Source organism: Loxodonta africana, chromosome 20 (genome assembly GCF_030014295.1).
Source record: "Loxodonta africana isolate mLoxAfr1 chromosome 20, mLoxAfr1.hap2, whole genome shotgun sequence".
Classification (NCBI taxonomy): domain Eukaryota; kingdom Metazoa; phylum Chordata; class Mammalia; order Proboscidea; family Elephantidae; genus Loxodonta; species Loxodonta africana.
In genome coordinates this window covers 16,651,756-16,673,247 of record NC_087361.1, presented here as the reverse complement: position 1 = coordinate 16,673,247, position 21,492 = coordinate 16,651,756, and the positions used below count along the sequence as shown (strand labels likewise).

Here is a 21,492-nt window from a genome sequence, read left to right as displayed (position 1 = left end):
TCAAAGGATGGAAAAAAATATATCAAGCAAACAATAAGCAAAAAAGAAGAGGAGTAGCAATATTAATTTCTGACAAAATAGACTTTAGACTTAAATCCACCACAAAGGATAAAGAAGGACACTATATAATGATAAAAGGGACAATTGATCAGGAAGACATAACCATATTAAATATTTACGCACCCAATGACAGGGCTGCAAGATACATAAATCAAATTTTAACAGAACTGAAAAGCGAGATAGATACCTCCACAATTATAGTAGGAGACTTCAACACACCACTTTCGGAGAAGGACAGGACATCCAGTAAGAAGCTAAACAGAGACACGGAAGATCTAATTACAACAATCAACCAACTTGACCTCATTGACTTATACAGAACTCTCCACCCAACTGCTGCAAAATATACTTTTTTTTCCAGCGCACATGGAAGGTTCTCTAGAATAGACCACATATTAGGTCATAAAACAAACCTTTGCAGAGTCCAAAACATCGAAATATTACAAAGCATCTTCTCAGACCACAAGGCAATAAAACTAGAGATCAATAACAGAAAAACGAGGGAAAAGAAATCAAATACTTGGAAAATGAACAATACCCTCCTGAAAAAAGACTGGGTTATAGAAGACATCAAGGAGGGAATAAGGAAATTCATAGAAAGCAACGAGAATGAAAATACTTCCTATCAAAACCTCTGGGACACAGCAAAAGCAGTGCTCAGAGGCCAATTTATATCAATAAGTGCACACATACAAAAAGAAGAAAGAGCCAAAATCAGAGAACTGTCCCTACAACTTGAACAAATAGAAAGTGAGCAACAAAAGAATCCATCAGGCACCAGAAGAAAACAAATAATAAAAATTAGAGCTGAACTAAATGAATTAGAGAACAGAAAAACAATCGAAAGAATTAACAAAGCCAAAAGCTGGTTCTTTGAAAAAATTAACAAAATTGATAAACCATTGGCTAGACTGACTAAAGAAATACAGGAAAGGAAACAAATAACCCGAATAAGAAATGAGAAGGACCACATCACAACAGAACCAAATGAAATTAAAAGAATCATTTCAGATTATTATGAAAAATTGTACTCTAACAAATTTGAAAACCTAGAAGAAATGGATGAATTCCTGGAAAAACACTACCTACCTAAACTAACACATTCAGAAGTAGAACAACTAAATAGACCCATAACAAAAAAAGAGATTGAAACGGTAATCAAAAAACTCCCAACAAAAAAAAGTCCTGGCCCGGACGGCTTCACTGCAGAGTTCTACCAAATTTTCAGAGAAGAGTTAACACCACTACTACTAAAGGTATTCCAAAGCATAGAAAATGACGGAATACTACCCAACTCATTCTATGAAGCCACCATCTCCCTGATACCAAAACCAGGTAAAGACATTACAAAAAAAGAAAATTATAGACCTATATCCCTCATGAACATTGATGCAAAAATCCTCAACAAAATTCTAGCCAATAGAATCCAACGACACATCAAAAAAATAATTCACCCTGATCAAGTGGGATTTATACCAGGTATGCAAGGCTGGTTTAATATCAGAAAAACCATTAATGTAATCCATCACATAAATAAAACAAAAGACAAAAACCACATGATCTTATCAATTGATGCAGAAAAGGCATTTGACAAAGTCCAACACCCATTCATGATAAAAACTCTTACCAAAATAGGAATTGAAGGAAAATTCCTCAACATAATAAAGGGCATCTATGTAAAGCCAACAGCCAATATCACTCTAAATGGAGAGAACCTGAAAGCATTTCCCTTGAGAACGGGAACCAGACAAGGATGCCCTTTATCACCACTCTTATTCAACATCGTGTTGGAAGTCTTAGCCAGGGCAATCAGGCTAGACAAAGAAATAAAAGGTATCCGGATTGGCAAGGAAGAAGTAAAGTTATCACTATTTGCAGATGACATGATTATATACACAGAAAACCCTAAGGAATCCTCCAGAAAACTACTGAAACTAATAGAAGAGTTTGGCAGAGTCTCAGGTTATAAAATAAACATACAAAAATCACTTGGATTCCTCTACATCAACAAAAAGAACACCGAAGAGGAAATAACCAAATCAATACCATTCACAGTAGCCCCCAAGAAGATAAGATACTTAGGAATAAATCTTACCAAGGATGTAAAAGACCTATACAAAGAAAACTACAAAGCTCTACTACAAGAAATTCAAAAGGACATACTTAAGTGGAAAAACATACCTTGCTCATGGATAGGAAGACTTAACATAGTAAAAATGTCTATTCTACCAAAAGCCATCTATACATTTAACGCACTTCCGATCCAAATTCCAATGTCATATTTTAAGGGGATAGAGAAACAAATCACCAATTTCATATGGAAGGGAAAGAAGCCCGGGATAAGCAAAGCACTACTGAAAAAGAAGAAGAAAGTGGGAGGCCTCACCTTACCTGACTTCAGAACCTATTATACAGCCACAGTAGTCAAAACAGCCTGGTACTGGTACAACAACAGACACATAGACCAATGGAACAGAATTGAGAACCCAGACATAGATCCATCCACGTATGAGCAGCTGATATTTGACAAAGGACCAGTGTCAATTAACTGGGGAAAAGACAGCCTTTTTAACAAATGGTGCTGGCATAACTGGATATCCATTTGCAAAAAAATGAAACAGGACCCATACCTCACACCATGCACAAAAACTAACTCCAAGTGGATCAAAGACCTAAACATAAAGACTAAAACGATAAAGATCATGGAAGAAAAAATTGGGACAACCCTAGGAGCCCTAATACAAGGTATAAACAGAATACAAAACATTACCAAAAATGATGAAGAGAAACCCGATAACTGGGAGCTCCTAAAAATCAAACACCTATGCTCATCTAAAGACTTCACCAAAAGAGTAAAAAGACCACCTACAGATTGGGAAAGAATTTTCAGCTATGACATCTCCGACCAGCGCCTGATCTCTAAAATCTACATGATTCTGTCAAAACTCAACCACAAAAAGACAAACAACCCAATCAAGAAGTGGGCAAAGGATATGAACACGCATTTCTCTAAAGAAGATATTCAGGCAGCCAACAGATACATGAGAAAATGCTCTCGATCATTAGCCATTAGAGAAATGCAAATTAAAACTACGATGAGATTCCATCTCACACCAGCAAGGCTGGCATTAATCCAAAAAACACAAAATAATAAATGTTGGAGAGGCTGCGGAGAGATTGGAACTCTCATACACTGCTGGTGGGAATGTAAAATGGTACAACCACTTTGGAAATCTATCTGGCGTTATCTTAAACAGTTAGAAATAGAACTACCATACAACCCAGAAATCCCACTCCTAGGAATATACCCTAGAGATACAAGAGCCTTCATACAAACAGATATATGCACACCCATGTTTATTGCAGCTCTGTTTACAATAGCAAAAAGTTGGAAGCAACCAAGGTGTCCATCAACGGATGAATGGTTAAATAAATTGTGGTATATTCACACAATGGAATACTACGCATCGATAAAGAACAGTGACGAACCTCTGAAACATTTCATAACATGGAGGAACCTGGAAGGCATTATGCTGAGCGAAATTAGTCAGAGGCAAAAGGACAAATATTGTATAAGACCACTATTATAAGATCTTGAGAAACAGTAAACCTGAGAAGAACACATACTTTTGTGGTTACGAGGGGGGGAGGGAGGGAGGGTGGGAGAGGGTTTTTTTATTGATTAATCAGTAGATAAGAACTGCTTTAGGTGAAGGGAAAGACAACACTCAATACATGGAAGGTCAGCTCAATTGGACTGGACCAAAAGCAAAGAAGTTTCCGGGATAAAATGAATGCTTCAAAGGTCAGCGGAGCAAGCGCGGGGGTCTGGGGAGCATGGTTTGCGGGGACTTCTAAGTCAATTGGCAAAATAATTCTATTATGAAATCATTCTGCATCCCACTTTGAAATGTGGCGTCTGGGGTCTTAAATGCTAACAAGCAGCCATCTAAGATGCAGCAATTGGTCTCAACCCACCTGGAGCAAAGAAAAATGAAGAACACCAAGCCCACATGACAACTAAGAGCCCAAGAGACAGAAAGGGCCACATGAACCAGAGACCTACATCATCCTGAGACCAGAAGAACTAGTTGGTGCCCGGCCACAATTGATGACTGCCCTGACAGGGAGCTCAGCAGAGGACCCCTGAGGGAGCAGGAGATCAGTGGGATGCAGACCCCAAATTCTCATAAGAAGACCAAACTTAATGGTCTGACTGAGACTAGAGGAGTCCCGGCGGCCATGCTCCCCAGACCTTCAGTTGACACAGGACAGGAACCATCCCCGAAGACAACTCATCAGAAATGAAAGGGACTGGTCAGCGGGTGGGAGAGAGATGCTGATGAAGAGTGAGCTAATTATATCAGGTGGACACTTGAGATTGTGTTGGCAACTCTTGTCTGGAGGGGGGATGGGAGGATAGAGAGAGAGGGAAGCCGGCAAAATTGTCAAGAAAGGAGAGACTGAAAGGGCTGACTCAAGACGGGGAGAGTAAGTGGGAGTAGGGAGTGAGATGTATGTAAACTTATATGTGACAGACTGATTGGATTTGTAAACGTTCACTTGAAGCTTAATAAAAGTTATTACAAAAAAAAAAAAAAAAGACAACCCAATCATAAAATGGCCAAAAGGACTTGAATAGGCATTTCACCAAAGAGGACACTCAAATGGCCACCAAACCATGACTTTGGTTCATTAGCTAATGCTCAGTGTCATCAGCCATCAGAGAGATGCAAATCAAAACCACAATGAGGTACCATTTTTCTCACACTAGGACGGCTAACATTTAAAAAAAAAAAAAAAGACAATAACATGTTGGTGAGGATGTGGGGAAATTGGAACCCTTACCCACTGTAGGTGGGCATGCAAAATGGTACAGCCATTGTGGAAAACAGTGTGGCATTTCCTCAAAAAACTAAAAGAACGACCATGTGACCCAATAATTCCACTGCCAGGTATATACTCAAAAGACTTGAAAGCAGACTCAAAAAGAGACTTGTACACCAACGTTCACTGCAGCACTATTCACCATAGCCGAAAAGTGGAAACAACCTAAATGCCCATCAACGGATGAATGGATAAACAAAATGGGGTACACATACACAATATACATACAATGGAATACTACTCAGCCAGAAGGAGAAATGAAGTCTTCATCATGCTACAATACGTGGAGCTAGAAAACATTATGCTGAGTGAAATAAGTCAATCACAAAAGGACAAATATTGTATGACCTCACTTGTATAAAGACAAGAAAAGGCAAATGTATAGAAAACAAAGTTTATTACTGGTTACTTTGGGTAGGAGGAAAGGGGAAAAGGGATTAGCAGTGATAGAAATATTGTGTTCATTAAGGGTAGGTTGCACAGCTGATTATTTTAATTGCTGTCAGTAAGTTGTACACACATAAAAAGTTCAACTGGCAAAAGTTGTGTGATGGATATATTTACAACACTGACAAAAAAAAAGAATAGCTGCTGAAGCTGCTTATGTACAACCTAAAACCTCATGGGATTTGACATCTTGGTTTAAAGGTTTAGGGTCATGGTTTTATGGGAAATGCCAGTCAATTGGCCTAATAACACGTTTAGTGCCTCTCTTCTACCTCCCAGTTTGATGTGTAGTGTCTGGGGTCTTAAAAGCTTGCAAGTGGTCATCCAAGGCACAACAATTGGTCTCTATTCACCTGGAACAACAGAAAGAATGAGAGTCAGAAGTAGGAGGAGGATATGAAATGTGTGCCTAGTTGTCTCCATCAACAACTGCCTCCTTTTGCCATGACACCGGAAGAACTGGATGGTACCTGGCTACCATTACTGAACATTTTGTTCGAAGATTCCATAGAAGAATCCTGATCAAAAGGGGGAAAATAAAGAAAAGAATTTAAAATTCTCATGGAATGCTGACTTCCTGGAGCCATGGAGGATGGATGAACCTCCTCAAACTATTGCCTTGAGCTAATCTTTAAACTTTAAACCAAAAATATCCCCTGAAGTCTTCTTAAAACCAAACAATAGTTTAGCTTAACTAGTAAAAAAGGTCTGTCTTGAACATTATGCTCTTTTAAGAACTGTCTACATGGGATTAAATGACAACTCAAAAGATTAGATAGGAACCTTAGGAGGCAATGAATTTATGTTACTGGGGGAAGAACAGCTCAGAAAAGGAGAGTGAGAATGGTTACACAACTCAAAGAACATAATCCATGTCACTAAATGGTACATGTAGAAACTGGTGAATTGGTGTATGTTTTGCTGTGTGTCTTTACAACAAAAGCAAAATAAATAAAATTACATTTCTAAAAAAGCCCTCTAAGAAATCAGGAAAGCAAGACCATTTATAACAGCTCCTTAAAAAATAAAATATCTAGCAATAAATCTAACCAGGGACATCAAAGACCTACACAAAGAAAACTACAAAACACTACTGCAAGAAACCAAAAGAGACTTACATAAATGGAAAACATACCATGCTCATGGATAGGTAGACTCAACATTGTGAAAATGTCAATTCTACCCAAAGCAGTCTGCAAATACAATGCAATCCTGATCCAAATACCAACAGAATTCTTTAACAAGTTGGAAAAGCTAATCATTATATGGAAAGGAAAGAGACCCCAGATAAGTAAAGCACTACTGAAGAACAAAGTAGGAGGCCTCATACTACCTGACCTCAGAACCTACTACACAGCTATAGCAGTCAAAACAGCCTGGTACTAGTTTAACAACAGCCATATTGACCAGTGGAACAGAACTGAGAACCCAAACATAAATCCATCCACCTACGGTCACTTGATCTTCAACAAAGGCCCAAAGTTCATTAATGGGGAATAGTCTTTTTAACAAATGGTGCTGGCAGAACTGGACGTCCATCTGTAAAAAAATGAAACAAGACCCATACCTCACACCATACACAAAACCTAATTCGAAATGAATCAAAGATCTAGATATAAAACCAAAAACTATAAAGATCATGGAAGAAAAGAAAGGGTCAAGGCTAAGGGCCCTAATATACAGCATAAATAGGATACAAACCATAACTAACAATACACAAACCCCAGAAGATAAGCTAGACAACTGGAGTCTTCTAAAAATTAAACACTTATACTCATTAAAAGATATCACCAAAAGAGTAAAAAGAGAATCTACAGACTGGGAAAAATTTTTTGACCACGACAAATCTGACAAAGGTCTAATCTCTAAAATCTATAGGAAAATCCAACACTTCTACTACAACAAAAAGACAACGCAATTAAAAAATAGGCAAAGGATATGAACAGATATTTCACCACAGAAGACTTTCAGGTAGCTAGGAGACACAAGAGGAAATGTTTGCAATCACTAGCCATTAGAGAAATGCAAATCAAAACTATAATGAGATACTATCTCACCCCGACATTAATCGCAAATCAAAAAAACAAAATAAATGTTGGAAAGACTGCAGGAAGATTGGAACTCTTATGCACTGCTAGTGGGAATGCAAAATGTTAAAACCATTTTAGAAAACAATATGGCATTTCCTTAAAAAGCTAGAAATAGAAATGCCATATGTTTCAGCAATCCCACTCCTAGGAATATACCCTAGAGAAATAAGGGCCCTCACACAAATAGATACAGGCACACCCATGTTCACTGCAGCATCATTCACAATAGCAAAAAGATGGAAACAACCTAAGTGCCCTTCAACAGATAAATGGATAAACTATGGTACATATACATAATGGAATACTGTGCAATGATAAAAAGCAATTATGAATCTGCAAAACATCTCACCATATGGATAAATCTGGAGGGCATTATGCTGAGTGAAAGAAGTCAACCCCATCTGGAGCAAAGGAGAATGAAGAAAACTAAAGACATCAGGGAAAGATTAGTCCAAAGGACTAATAGACCACAACTACCACAGCCTTCGCAGACTAAGTGCAGAGTAACCACATGGGCCCCAGCTACCACCACCAACTGCTCTGAGAGGGATTACAATAGAGGATCTCAGAACGGGAGAAAAGGGTAAACCAAAATTCAAGGTCACAAAAAAAAAAAAAACAGACTGACAGAGCCTGGAGAAACCATGAGAGGATGGCCCCTGGACACTCTTTTAACTCAGTACTGAAGTCTCTCCTGAAGTTCATCCTTCAGTGAAAAATTACACAGGTCTATAAAACAAATGACACACGTAACTCAACCATGTATACCCGACTAAATGGGCACACCAGATCGGGAGCAAGGATGAGAAAGCAGGAGAGGACAAGAAAACTGGACAAATGGAAAAATAACAATCTACACCTCTCTAAATTGGATTTAAAAAAGATTTAACTCAGTGAAAAAGGAGCCACTAAAAGCAGACGAGCCTTACAGGGTCATTTGGATGGGGAAAGACTTTTGAGGGATGATAAATTCATTGACTTCAATAGCTAAGACAAGGAAAACCTTAGATAAAATATTCTGGGCCTTAAGTTTGTATTCAGTGACCCCAGTTCTACTAAAGATTAACATATGCATTGGTAAAACACTGCTATTTTGAATAAAAAAAAAAAATAGAAGCAATCAAAAACAAATTCTAAACTTCCTCCAAAGATTATTACACAATAAAAATATATATAGAATCAATGTTCGAAGGAATCTTAAAAACAAACAAACCCATTGCCATCAAGTAGATCTCAACTCATAGCAACCCTACAGGACAGAGAACTGCCCCAGAGAGTTTCGAAGGAGCAGCTGGTGGATCTGAACTGCCAACCTTTTGGTTAGCAGCCAAGCTCTTAACCACCAGGGCTCCGAAGAGACCTTACAGGTTGTCCATTTCGGTGGTTCTCAACTGACAATAAATGAGGGTTTTATAAAAGTAAAAATAATAACTATCATTCAATCCTAACGAGAAAGAAAAAAGCAGTCCGAGAGCTGGCCTGGCATTCACAGCAAGGCCTTGGTGTTCTCTTGTTGAACATAAACAACTTCACAGAACACTAACATCAGACAAGACCACTCTGTGACGTGATGAATCAAGACAAAAACAAGATTCCTCCATACTCATGTCTGAACTCAGACAAAAACAAGAACATCATCCAAACTATAAAAATGATTCAACATCCTCCTGTCCTGGCTGATATGGATGACTGCTATGCTTTACTAACTACAGCTTTAGCCTCATTTCAGCCCTCCTACCTTCTCGATAAGGAGCCTTGGTTGCGCAATGGTTAAGCACTCAGCTGCTAAGCATAAGGCTCTTGGCTCAAATGCACCCAGTGGCTCCATGGGAGAAAAGACTCCATCCCCTACATGATAAAGATTATCCAAAACCAAACCCAGCGCCGTCGAGTCGATTCCGACTCATAGCGACCCTAGAGGACAGAGTAGAACTGCCCCACAGAGTTTCCAAGGAGTACCTGGCGGATTCAAACTGCTGACCCTTTGGTTAGCAACCGTAACACTTAACCACTACGCCACCAGGGTTTCTGATAAAGGTCATAGCCTAGAAAATCCCACGGGGCAGTTTTACTCCATCGCATAGGGTTGCTATGAGTCGGAATTGACTCAATGGCACCCAACGGCAAACCTTCTAGATAAGCTTTGAGATACCCAATCATAGAACCACCTCCATATCCTGACTGTATCCAATCCAGAGCAAAGCCCTGCTTCCTTAAACCCTCCCCCAAATCACCAAACACAAGCCCAGATCCCCTTAAGTCCCTTCTAACACCTTCTAACTGTGCTGCCCCACAGTCTGCAGTGGTGTATGGTCTTCCTCGTTGCAATAAGTCAACCCAACGTTGCCTGAGTGCAGGAGTGTGGTCCTGGTGGTCCTTGGCTGTAGGATGGATACATCCAGAAGTGTGTTACATCATTCACAGCCTAAATCTGCCACGAGATCAATCACCTAGGATTTGGGGAAGGTCAATAATAACCTGAGGCATTCTTGTGTTTTCACCTGCTGATGGCAACGTTTTACCCATCCCTGAGCTAATCCCAATAAGATTTTGTCTCAATGTTGAAGTTCTTAAAACTGAAGATAATAAATACCAGGGCGCCCATAAATATACATGTTTCTCACTCAAAATAATACGGCTGTTATTTCCCATTATGCTGGGATGCAAGTTTTTTGCAAATGACTTGTGAGCAGCAGTATGCTGCTGTTACAGTCCAGCCACAACACACTACAGATAGCTCTAGGTCCACGTTAATACTAAATACTTCCCATCTGCTCAAAGAGGAGCCCATCCAAGAAACCTGAGACTACCCCACCGTACCCCTGTGCCACACGGAAGAAACAGCAGGCTGTACCTGGTGTTGAAAGCTCTGCCCCATGCCCCATACGGTAAGGGGGCAGTCTGTTCACAACAAAATCCTTCTTCATGTCTGATGAAAGCAATTCTTCGGTGCCCTCCAGCCGGTCTGCAAGCATCCTCAGAAAGCCACTTAATCTTGTTGTAACCGTTGTGCTTCCCACCTGCTAGAAACACAGAAATGACCCTGGCACCAGCCCCGGCAGAACTCACTGGCCAGGTCACAGTGCGCTGATCACAACACCCAGGGCAGACACAACCCACGGGGGGACAGGGGAGAGGGCTGGGGCCCTTAAGAACAAGACCCCATCATTTCCTTGTGACCACTGTTCATCTTAAGCTGCCTATCATTTGTAAAAAAGATCATTTTTCCAGATTTTGCCTAGACAGAGAGGGATCCCTGGAAATACAGTGCAGCCTCAGCTCTGCCTTTTGAAGAGTGAGTCTCTGTCCTGAGGTGACTGCTTCGAACAGTGAACACAGCTTTTGTTCACCTCAGATTAATTCACACATCTTCTCAAAACCAGACAGTGTTTCCGTTTAAAGCATAAAACAAGGACAAGAAAACCAAGAACACACCAAGGCCAGAATCTCCAGTGGGTCTCTCCTATCAGTAAACTGATGTGTACTGAACCTACAGACATAGGTCATGGCCACATTAGTTATCTATCCAACCATTTCTTCAGCCAACAGGCCCCCAGTGCCTGCTACTGCCACAGTGAAATACAGAAAGGCCACGGTTTCTACAACACCCTTGGTTCTCTGCATCACCACGTCACACAGGACATGCCATTTATTCTGCAGATCATACACCCCAGCGGGTCAGCATGGGAGGAGGCAAGTTTGGCTCATCTGAGGGAGGAAGATTCTGGAATGCCTACATAGGTAGGCCAAAGCTTCAGCTTGCCTGGGAGGTGCCTACCTCACTTCTTTCCCATCTGCCTTTACTCCTTACCAGGAGCAGCTGCCGGGGTAAGCCAGCACGTAACTCAATGTCTTCCTTTGCAGTATCAAACACAAGCCCGGAAATGGTATCCAAAAGGAAATCTCCCCATGAACTGGAACATGCAACAAGAAAAAAAAAATAGTGAACACATACAAAATATAGCTAAAATGCTAATTGCTAGTAAAGCCAAAAGCTACAAATTGGGTTCCAATTTACCTGCCTGTTATGGATTGAATTGTGTCCCCCACCCCGCCCCACAAAATGTGTGGGAATCCTAACCCCTGTACCTCTGGATGTAACCCCATTTGGGAATAGGGTTCTCTGTGTTATATGAATGAGGCCACATCAGTTGTAGGGTGTGCCCTAAATCTCATCACTCCTGAGGTATAAAAAGAGCAGATCAAACACAGAACCAAGTACAAACGGAAGAAGACTGATGCCACGTGAGGGTGACCAAGAACCAAGGAAGGCCCTGGGCTACAGACAAGGAAGGAATCGACAGAGACTCTGATTTGGACTAGCCTCCAGAACTTTAAGAAAACAAATTACTGTTCTTTAAAGCTACCCACTTGTGGTATTTGTGTTACAGCAACACTCACAAACTGAGACACTATACTCAAGCATTTTGAGTTCAATGTGACATGACTCAGCATGAAAACTGAATACCTTCATGAACCACATTGCCTCCCTCCCTCTCCATTCCCAGATACTCACTGAGAAAGTGAAAGGTGGGAAGCTACATTTAACCATGATTTCTCTTAAAGGTCCCAGAGAATTAATCATATACTGTCATAAAACAGGAAGTACAAGGGATCGTATTTTTTTTATGTTTACTACTACAACCTAAGTATCTGTGAGGAACACTCAATCACAGAGTTTAGAAAAAACTTATAATAAATACAAAAGAAATACAATTGGGGTAACAGCCATATCCCTGGACTGCGAAATTATGTGAATAGTTAAACATTGCATTTTCCTTTACCGGGCACTTTTCTCAGTGAAATGTTCACCAACATTAACAATTTCAAAGCAATTGACTTTGCAGCTTGTTAAACTTTAGCAATGTTTTTACTGGGGTAGAAAGTCGACGCCAGTGGCCAAAATTAACATGCAGGAATGAGCCTCCCATGTTCAATCACCTCTGTGTTCTCGGGGAATTTAGAATTGGCTTCTTCCTCAATGATTGCCAATGTAAGAAACACACTCTGTGGGGTTGCTCTCTTTAAACATTTCTTAGCTGTTTAAAATTTTCCTCTGTGTCACCAGTCAATTTCAGATTGCCAGCTATCTGCAAAATGGAAATTCACAGTATGACTTTTGCTTCTCACTCAGTAAGCAAAATTAACACTTTTATGCTTCCTTCCTAGAAAAGTGGCAAAGGAGGACAAAAGCCACAGGAGAGAGACTTTCCCCAAAACATCCACTACCTTGCAGCATCACTGCTTTGCAACTTAATGTTACATTTGACCTCACATTTTTATTGGCCGTCAACCTGGAGGATGCCTGCAGACTGTTCAGCAGCATAAATCAAGCTGCTTCCTTTTCAGGGTTATGGGTGGAAGCCACAAGGCAACAGCTCATAGAGGAATACAAAAGCAGTTAAACAGTCTTCCATGCTCTTCAAAGACTCAGACTATACCTTGGGCCTCTCCAAAATTTAAGAATAACACCTCCTCAGGGGTTCATGTCAATAAAACAGCCAAACCAACCTGCTGCTTTTCCACACCCCAGGCTCCAAATCTTCATCCTGTCACAGTAGTAAAGGAGCACCAGACTCAAAGCACAGTTAGCATCTCTGAGGAGCAGCAGTCCTCGAGTTCAATCTTCCCCATTTGAACTCCAGCATCACCAACAAAAGGGCCTAGACACAGCAATCAGTCTGGTGCCCATCCACAGCCTTGGGCAGCCCCTTCGTAACTTCTGAGGCCCTTCCACAGACCCAGGTGAGTGAACTAAGGAAGGGCACAACCCAGGGGCAGCCTATCAGGTTTTCACAGTTGGGATTAGGGAAACAGAGAGTGAGCCAGTTAACAGCAGAAGCCAAGCTAACGGGTTCAGTGAGACAGAGGGAGGGCAGAGAAACAACTGATAGTAGCTTATGATGAGCCAATGTCATGAGGAAAAAGAAACTGAGGAAGAAAGAGAGGGAGAGAAAACCAAGTAGTAGAAAACCAGTTGGTAGCAGTAAGAGATATCAAGGCTCCGAGAGACAAGAGGGAGTAGCTAAGTAACACTAACGGTGGGACACCAGAACATACCCGGATGTTCACAGGACAACTCAGTGGCTGCCGAGGTCCAGCGTGGCCCTGGATCCAGAGTGAACTCTGGTTCCAGCTCTCTCTGGCTTGGCCCTTTTATAGTTCCCGTGACTCACTCTCTTGATTGCCCCTGCTCTGGAGGCAGCCTGGGTGACTTTCTGTTCTTCATCATGCAAAAAACTTACTAGGCACATGGCACATAAAGCAAGTCTAATAGAAGCTTTGGCCTTCTCTGTGGGCAAAGACAGCACTAACTTCAGGCTGTCTTTACAGGGGTTAATACAGGGATTAATTTAACACTGAACCACCAGATGAGAAATCAGAGAGATGCCTACTAACATGTTTTGCAAGCTAAGGCTTTGAAGGTAGAAGGGGACTTGCTGTCTCATGGACCTGGAACGCCCAACTCTGGCCTTCCAACCCACCACCCCTGCTTGCTCATCTTTTAAGACTCACTCAGCTTCGATGTCATTTCTGAAGGCTTCCCTGCTATGCCAGCCTCGTTAAGTGCCTTCCTATGCTCCAAGTGTCTCCTGTGCAAATCTACGATGGAATTTATCACACTATTTGGTAACTATTTACATGTCTAGCTCTCCTCCAACCATCACTTCCAACGTGTAAGTTCTTTCATAGCCCCTCCAATAAATGTTTGCTTTTCCATCAACTAGCCCAGGATCTAGAACCTGCTTGCCAAATAAATTAATCAATGGCTGGTGTTTTTCAATGCAGTCTGGACTAACAAGGTTGCTGCCGTTAGGAAATAACACACACACCACTGCCTCAGTCCCCGTCATATGACAAGGCACTCTGCCAGAAAGGAATATGGTTTTAACTGGAACTCTTTCCAATACATGCACTTTTCACTCCCATGGTTCCAGGCTACCTTTCTGACTTTAATTTCATGGACTGTGAAAAGCAGAAACCTTAAAGAGACTAAGAATCCAGCCTAGCATCACTAACACGCTAACATACCCACAGCTACGATTCTTTCTTTCCAAACTGTAGGATGCTGTATTTGGGCCCAGTGTTCTCTACAGAGTCAGGTTCATAACATTCCTATGAGTGTCTATGTCACAGATGGGAGACTAAAGGAACATGGCAGTCTCTGGGGAGATAAACATGGACAGGTAGTGGCCAACTCCCTCATGACCCTCTGAACATGGCTGCTGTGGACCACAGCTCAGAGCTGTCCTAGGATGCTGGGCTGGGAGACACAGTGTTTACCTGTTCTGGTAGGTGCTGATGGTCACATGAGTGGAGTGGGCCAGCCCCGGAGGAGTGTCTGCTTGATGAATGGTCCCTCTGGGAAAGTAGAGCAGATCACCTGGCTGAAGGGAGGGAAAAAAAAGAGGGAAAGAGAGTACCTTCTCAGTCCTCTTTGTCTTAAGGAGATAATAAAGGCTTTGAGTTTCACTTCTCCATTACAGAAGCCATCACCTAGTGGTTAGAAGGGTGCTGTGTGAGCGTCACAGTGAACCTCTCACAGCAAGACACAATCTACAAGAGGCTCTCAGTGCCTCAGCCCACTTTCTTCATTCACAAGCTGAGACCAAATATGCATGGACTACCCTCCTCAATTCCAGGACCATGGAAGGAGAGATCTTGCCACTCCCTCCCTACCTGCCGAGTCATGCAGTGGTCAAGAGTGGGTGCCTTACAGTCTTACAGACTCTTCCACTTACTGGTTGTGATCCAGGCAAATCACTTAACCACCAAAGCTTCAGTTCCTTTACCTATAAAATGGAGTTAACAGCCCCACATCTCACAGGATTATTATATAAGGGTTAAAAGAGATACTGCATCCAAAGCTCTTGGGGCAACGGTGGACAGGTGGTTGTATTAGAATTATTATTTTACCTATAGTCCCTCATCTCGTAACAGTTTGTCCACACCCCACCCTGCCTGCTGAAATAGCTTTAAGTAAGCAGCAAAAGCAGAATTGCAATGCATTTTTTTTAACATTTGTAAATTAGGTCACAAAAGGGATACAAATTATTTGCAGTATGACTATTATCTATTCATAGAGCTAAAGTTACTTACTGAATCTTACTTATTATTCCCTAATTAAAGGTGGCCCAAATCCAAAAATGGTAAGCTATATTAATGGATCTCTCTTCCTATTATAACTAACATTTTAACATTACTTCTGATAAATTCCCTTTTTAAATAGAATATATAATAGAATTAAAAAAAAAAAAACCTGTTTATTAAAAGGATACCTAAAACTCTGCAAACTAAACAGTTGGGTTTACAGAAAATTATAGGTGAACTAGTGAAATAAAATACTGAGAAGGAGTATCAATTAGTACACACGTAAAACTTTTCCATTTTACTCGCTCCAGGCAGGGTTTATATCTTATCCACCTTGTATCCCCCAGAGTCTAACCCAGCAAAGCACCCAGCACAAACAGAGGCTCAATAAATGTTGCAATGAATGGACAAAAAGTGATATAATCCTTCATTTGAACCTAAAAACTACAGGTTAACTAAAAATCCATCACTTTCTTGGCCAGCTGAGTCTCATCCACCCTAGCTCTTTTCTCTCCTCAAGTCCGTGGCCTGAAATACTCTGCCCACATCACTCCAACCCTGAAATGTTCTCCCCAAATCACTCCTGCCCTGGGCTACCAACTCCCGAGTCTCACCTGAACCAAAACAGGCTACACAGTAGTGTCTAAGGAGTTAAGTGGGAATTATGTGAGCTGCTTATCTCCCCTGCAACTACAGGAAGGCAAGCAGTCTAGTACACCAGCTAAGAGCACCAGCCCTGGAGCAAGAGCTCAAGAAATCAGCTGAACCTTTTTTTTTTTTTCTTTTTAAATTTTAGGACATTTTGTGAAGCATGAGACGATATACAAATATCTATTTTCCTAAGAGCTATCTGGGATGCTCACTTGCCCTGCATGACACCTAACTGACATGAAACTTAGGACTTCAGGTAAATACATGTTTTACTGGTAATGATAGCTATTCTTTCCTGAGCGTCTCTGGGCCAGGCCCAGAGTGAGGCCCTTTACATATATTTACTCATTCATTCATTCATCACCCCTTGCACCACTCCAGGCACTGGGGATAGAGCACTGAACAAAACAAACACCTGCCCTTAGGTGGAACGTTCCAATGGGGGAAGACAAAGACAGTCCAAGAAGAGGAAGAGAGAACAGACACAACCAAGACATTCTACTGGGGGCAGAGAGATTAAATAAAGCAATAAATAAATAATGTCAACTGGTAGCGAATGCAATACAAACAAAGGGGGAACCGGGGAGCGGGGTGTGCTTGGGGTAAAAGGCACAATTTTATCAAGGATGGCCAGTGAAACCGTACTCTGATAGGGTGTGTTTGCTAGGACTACCATAACAAAGTACAGAAAATTGGCTTCAAACCTCAGAAATGTATCACCTCACAGCTCTGGAGGCTAGAAGTCTGGAGTCAAAGTGTGAAGGTTCCAGGGGAAGATCTTTCCTTGCCTCTCCCCAGGCTCTGGTAGTTCCTGGCAACTCTTGGCGTTCTTGGCTTATACATACATCACCCCAATCTCCGCCTCCATCTTCACATGACCCTCTTCTCCTTGTGTTCCTCTTCTCTTTTTATAAGGGCACCAGACACATCGGGTTAGGGCCTACACTACTCCAGTATGACCTCATGTTAACTAATAGCATCTTCGAGGACCCTATTTCCACGTAAGGTCACATTCAAGGTACCAACGGTTAGGACGCCAACATATCTTTGGGGGGAGGGCACTATTTAATCCATACAGGGTGACATTACAGTAGAGACTTTAGGAAATGAGACAGCAAACCATGTGACTAGCTGGGAAGAAGGGATGCCAGGGAGAAGGAAGACCAAGTGCAAAGGTTCTGAAACTAGAGCGTGCTTGGCGTGTTTAAGGAGCATCGAGTTGCCAGCATGACTCGAGGGCGTGAGTGAAGGAGGGACTGATGGGAGCTGAGGCCAGGAAGGCAGCGGAGGGACCAGATCACAGGGTCTACTGTACCATTCTACGGACTTTGGCTTTCATTCTGGATTTAAGGGAAAGACACTGGAGGTCTGGACAAGGGATGCACATGATCTAAAAAGGATGATAATGGTTGTCGTGTCAGAAAAGTCTGCAAAGGGGATGCCAGATAGGAAGGAGTCTTTCATAGAAATCCATGTCCAAGGGTTCTGTCCTGCACAAGCAGAACGGTGACACAACTTAGAGGAAGAAGCAGGCTGGGGACGAGGTGTTCACGTAACATTTCATTTGGATAGATCCAGTGGTTTAAAAACGCACATGTACATACAGAAACACACGTGAAGAACGCGGTACCACACCACGCTATCTTTATTCTTCCAGGAGACTCAGGGCTTCTCTCATGAACTGTGGTCAGGACGGATGTGTTCACGGGCATCTGCTTCCTCTCCTCCAAGTGAATGGCAACAGCACAAAGAATCCACACGTTCTGTGCTTAAAGAGCACCACGAAGCCTGACCTCCTCAGGAAAGGCAAGCAGCCCAATCATACGTCTGAGAAGCTCAGTCTTGGCCTCAGAGGTCATGGACTGGTTTAGTCTTCAGCTTAAAAATAATCAACCAAGAACCGACATAAATATGCTCAACCAAAAGCAGGAGTTGGCAAACTCCTTCTGTAAAGGGCCAGATGGCAAATATTTTCGATTTGTAGGCCACATAGTCCCTGTGGCAACCACTCAACTCTGCCACTATAAGGTGAACACCAAACCAAAAACCCAAACCCACTGCCGCAGAGTTCATTCTGACCCATAGTGACCTTATGGGACAGAGAAGAACTATCCCATAGGACTTCCAACGAGTGGCAGGTAGATTCGAACTGCTGACCTTTTGGTTAGCAGCCAAGCTCTTAACCACTATGCCACCAGGGTTCCAAGGTGAACACAGCCACAGATAACACTTAAAGGAACGAGTGGGGCTGTGTCCCAATAAACTTTATTTACAAAAACGGGCAGCAGGTAGGATGTGGCCCCTTGGCCACAGTTTGCCAACTCCTGTTCAAGAGCATAAAAAACAAAGACGCATACTTTTATTTTTGTGTTTAAATAAGTTCCTAGAATACACAGACCTGTTCTAGAAAGGGAGGTTGTTTCCCCAGTTATTGATAACAGGCAGAGACTTTAAAAGCAAGAAAAGGACACAAAACATTGAGTAGGAATTAGATACTAATTACGACTTGGATTCAAGATGAAAGAAATACAAAAACACGAGCTATGTGCAAATTTATCAAGTTGTTAGAATCTTTGGGATTATTTGTATTAATTACTGCTTTATTGCCACTAAAGGAAATTAAAATTAATGCTTTTTAAGAAAAATATTAAATTTAATTATGGAGCTATTACTATCCCGCTAAGGTTCCTTCTTAACCATCTTTCTTGCTGGGGATTGTATTAGCCATGATCGTATCCAGGCTACCTGTTCAAAGATAGGTTTTCTCAGCAGCAAGATGCAATGAACCAGCACACAATTAAGCCACCTGGCTTCCTGGAGGAGGACTCCTCAAGAGCTTTCATAATTAGCTGTGCTTCTGGTGACGACATGGGGGGTGGGCAAGGAGATGCAGAGATGGTCTGTTGTATAACCAAGTGGAAAAGTGGGGTCATTTTTTGTTTCAGTAACAACAACAACAACAAAATCTGGCTGGACTCTGGCTAAACAACCTCAGGCCCAGTGCTGGCTGTTGTCTTGAATATGGATGAACTGCCCAAGACCAAAGCTTCCATTTTTACTCTAGAGAAAGGAGTGTGGAGGCCTATAGAAGCTGGTGAATCTCTGAACTCCTAATGCATGCCTATCGAACTTAGGTCATACTTGGAGACAGGTCATTTGGAAAATGAGCTTAATACTTCCTCGGCTCACTCCATTTGTAAGTACAAACCACCAAATCACCTTTAGAAGCTGGGTAACTAGAATGAGAAGCCCTCTACACACCAAGACTCTTTGATATCCTCCCACTGGGGTGGCTGTGTTACAGAGGAACTAAATCTTCACCCTGAACTTGTCTTAAGAACAAGAGAGGCACCCACAATGGTAGTCCCATACTGTTATGGATTGAATTGTGTCCCCCCAAAAATATGTGTTGTAAATTCTAACCCCTATACTTGTAGATGCAATCCATTTGGGAACAGGGTTTTCTTTGTTATGTTAATGAGGCCATTTCAGTGTAGGGTGTGTTTTAAGCCAATCACTTTTGAGATATAAAGAGCAGATCATGCTCAGAGAAACAGGAAGCACAGACGGGGAAAAGAGATGTTAGGCCACATGAAGATGGCCAAGAAACCCAGGAACAGAAGCTAAAAAGAGACAAGGGCCTTCCCACAGAGATGGCAGCGGGTCTTCCCCTTGAGTCAGTGCCCTAAATTCCGACTTTCAGTCTCCTAAACTGTGAGAAAATAAATTTCTGTTTGTTAAAGCCACCTACTCGTGGTATTTCTGTTACAGCAGCACTAAGAAACTAAGACACGTACCTTCAATGTGAACTCGTGTGTCGGCCTCCCGATCCTGTCCTCAGCCTCCACGCTGTACTCTCGAGCCAGGGGCACAGTGGGATGGTAGAGGCGCCAGTGTTTCTCTCCCTCCAGCTGCAGGATGAAAACCTAGGGAGCCGCAAAACCCAGGAGCATCAGAAAGCTTCCTGACAGCTCACGAGCCAAAGTACTTCAAGAATTATAGCTCTCAAAGGGCTTAGACAACTCACAAGTTTCAGATTAAAAATAAAAATAAAAGATTGAGGAATCCCCAAGACTATGGCCCTCAGACATCTTGCTAATTCAGGACTGAAGCCACTGCCGAAGTCCACCTTTCAACCAAAGACTAGACAGGCTTATAAAACAAACAACAATACACATTGAGGAACATGTTTCTTAGGTCAATTAAGTACTCAAGACCAAATGGGCAACGCCTACCCAAAACCAAGATGAAAAGACAGGAAAGGACAGGAAAACTGGATGAATGGACACTGAGACCCCAGGGTAGAAAGGGAAACGGGGAGAGTCCTGATATATTCTGGGGATTGCAACCAACGTCACAAAAAAAATTTATGTATAAATTTTTGAATGAGAAACAAATGTGCGCTGTAAAGTTTCACCTAAAACACAATAAAATTAAAAATAAATAAATAAAAGATTGGAAATACATTTCCCTCTACACTTAAAGTTACAACTATTGGTAGGTAATCATGAACCCCAGTGCTGAACAGATATTCATTCTCCCCACTTTCTTAGAGCCTCTCTGAGTTCTTTATATCCCACTATCTCATACCTTTAAATCTTCCATCAGACAGCTGAAAGCCCGTAATCTCTGATGGAAAAGCCAAGCTTCAGATAGTACTGAATGTCTAAAATCCTGAATACTGCAAGGGCCTTTGCAGATAAGAAAACTACATGTTTTTTATTCCTTCATTCAGCCAAAGGCATCTTAATGCTCTATTTAAATTAAAAAAAATTTTTTTTTGAAAATATACTAATACCAAATTGCACCCAAAGGAAAAAAGAAGGGCCTTTGACTAAACTCTGTGCTCACACCTTATATTACCACAAAAATAATATGATGAAACACCTAAGCCAAAGAGTTAACTTTTTTTGGAAGCCACATGAGTGTGAAATCAACACTTATTAGGTGCCAGGGCTGAAGTGAAACCATGACCCTCATTCAAGCTGCCCTGATGTTTTCACAAACGGGAAAGAAAAAAGATTCCAGCAGCTACAAGAAAAAAGACAAAATGAAAGCAAATGTAAGGATTATTTGTGACCTCAGCTTATTAAAGATCGTACATTGTGAATTTAAGGCAAAGCCATTCAGACTTCCCTGTTCATAAATTCCATAAATGCTTGATTCACAGGCATGTGTGGCTCTTTATATTAGTAGGGTTAGAAACAATCCCTCCCTTTGAAAAGAAGAAGGAAACCAGTTTGGTAGAATTTATTTTGGCCCAGCG

General features: G+C 41.6%; 1 protein-coding gene and 1 long non-coding RNA gene across 5 annotated transcripts in view; one reads left to right on the top strand and one right to left on the bottom strand.

The window, feature by feature from the left end:
* The window catches only part of RIOX2 (ribosomal oxygenase 2), a 56,964-nt gene that overhangs the window by 16,994 nt on the left and 18,478 nt on the right, over positions 1–21,492 (bottom strand). For 3 of the 4 annotated variants that reach the window (XM_010590393.3, XM_023548168.2, XM_023548166.2), the window contains exons 4-7: positions 20,024–20,152; positions 14,769–14,872; positions 11,296–11,398; positions 10,339–10,507 (exon numbers count right to left, since the gene is read on the bottom strand). In XM_010590393.3, the coding sequence (XP_010588695.1) occupies positions 10,339–10,507; positions 11,296–11,398; positions 14,769–14,872; positions 20,024–20,152 (505 nt within the window). Of the gene's footprint in view, positions 1–4,916; positions 5,748–10,338; positions 10,508–11,295; positions 11,399–14,768; positions 14,873–20,023; positions 20,153–21,492 lie in introns of those variants that run through there. The other variant, XM_064273081.1, reaches the window with a different exon arrangement.
* Positions 11,395–20,030, top strand: LOC135228302 (uncharacterized). The gene is made up of 3 exons (XR_010318695.1): positions 11,395–13,229; positions 16,372–16,482; positions 17,884–20,030. It is a non-coding gene; the product is annotated as an uncharacterized LOC135228302 (long non-coding RNA).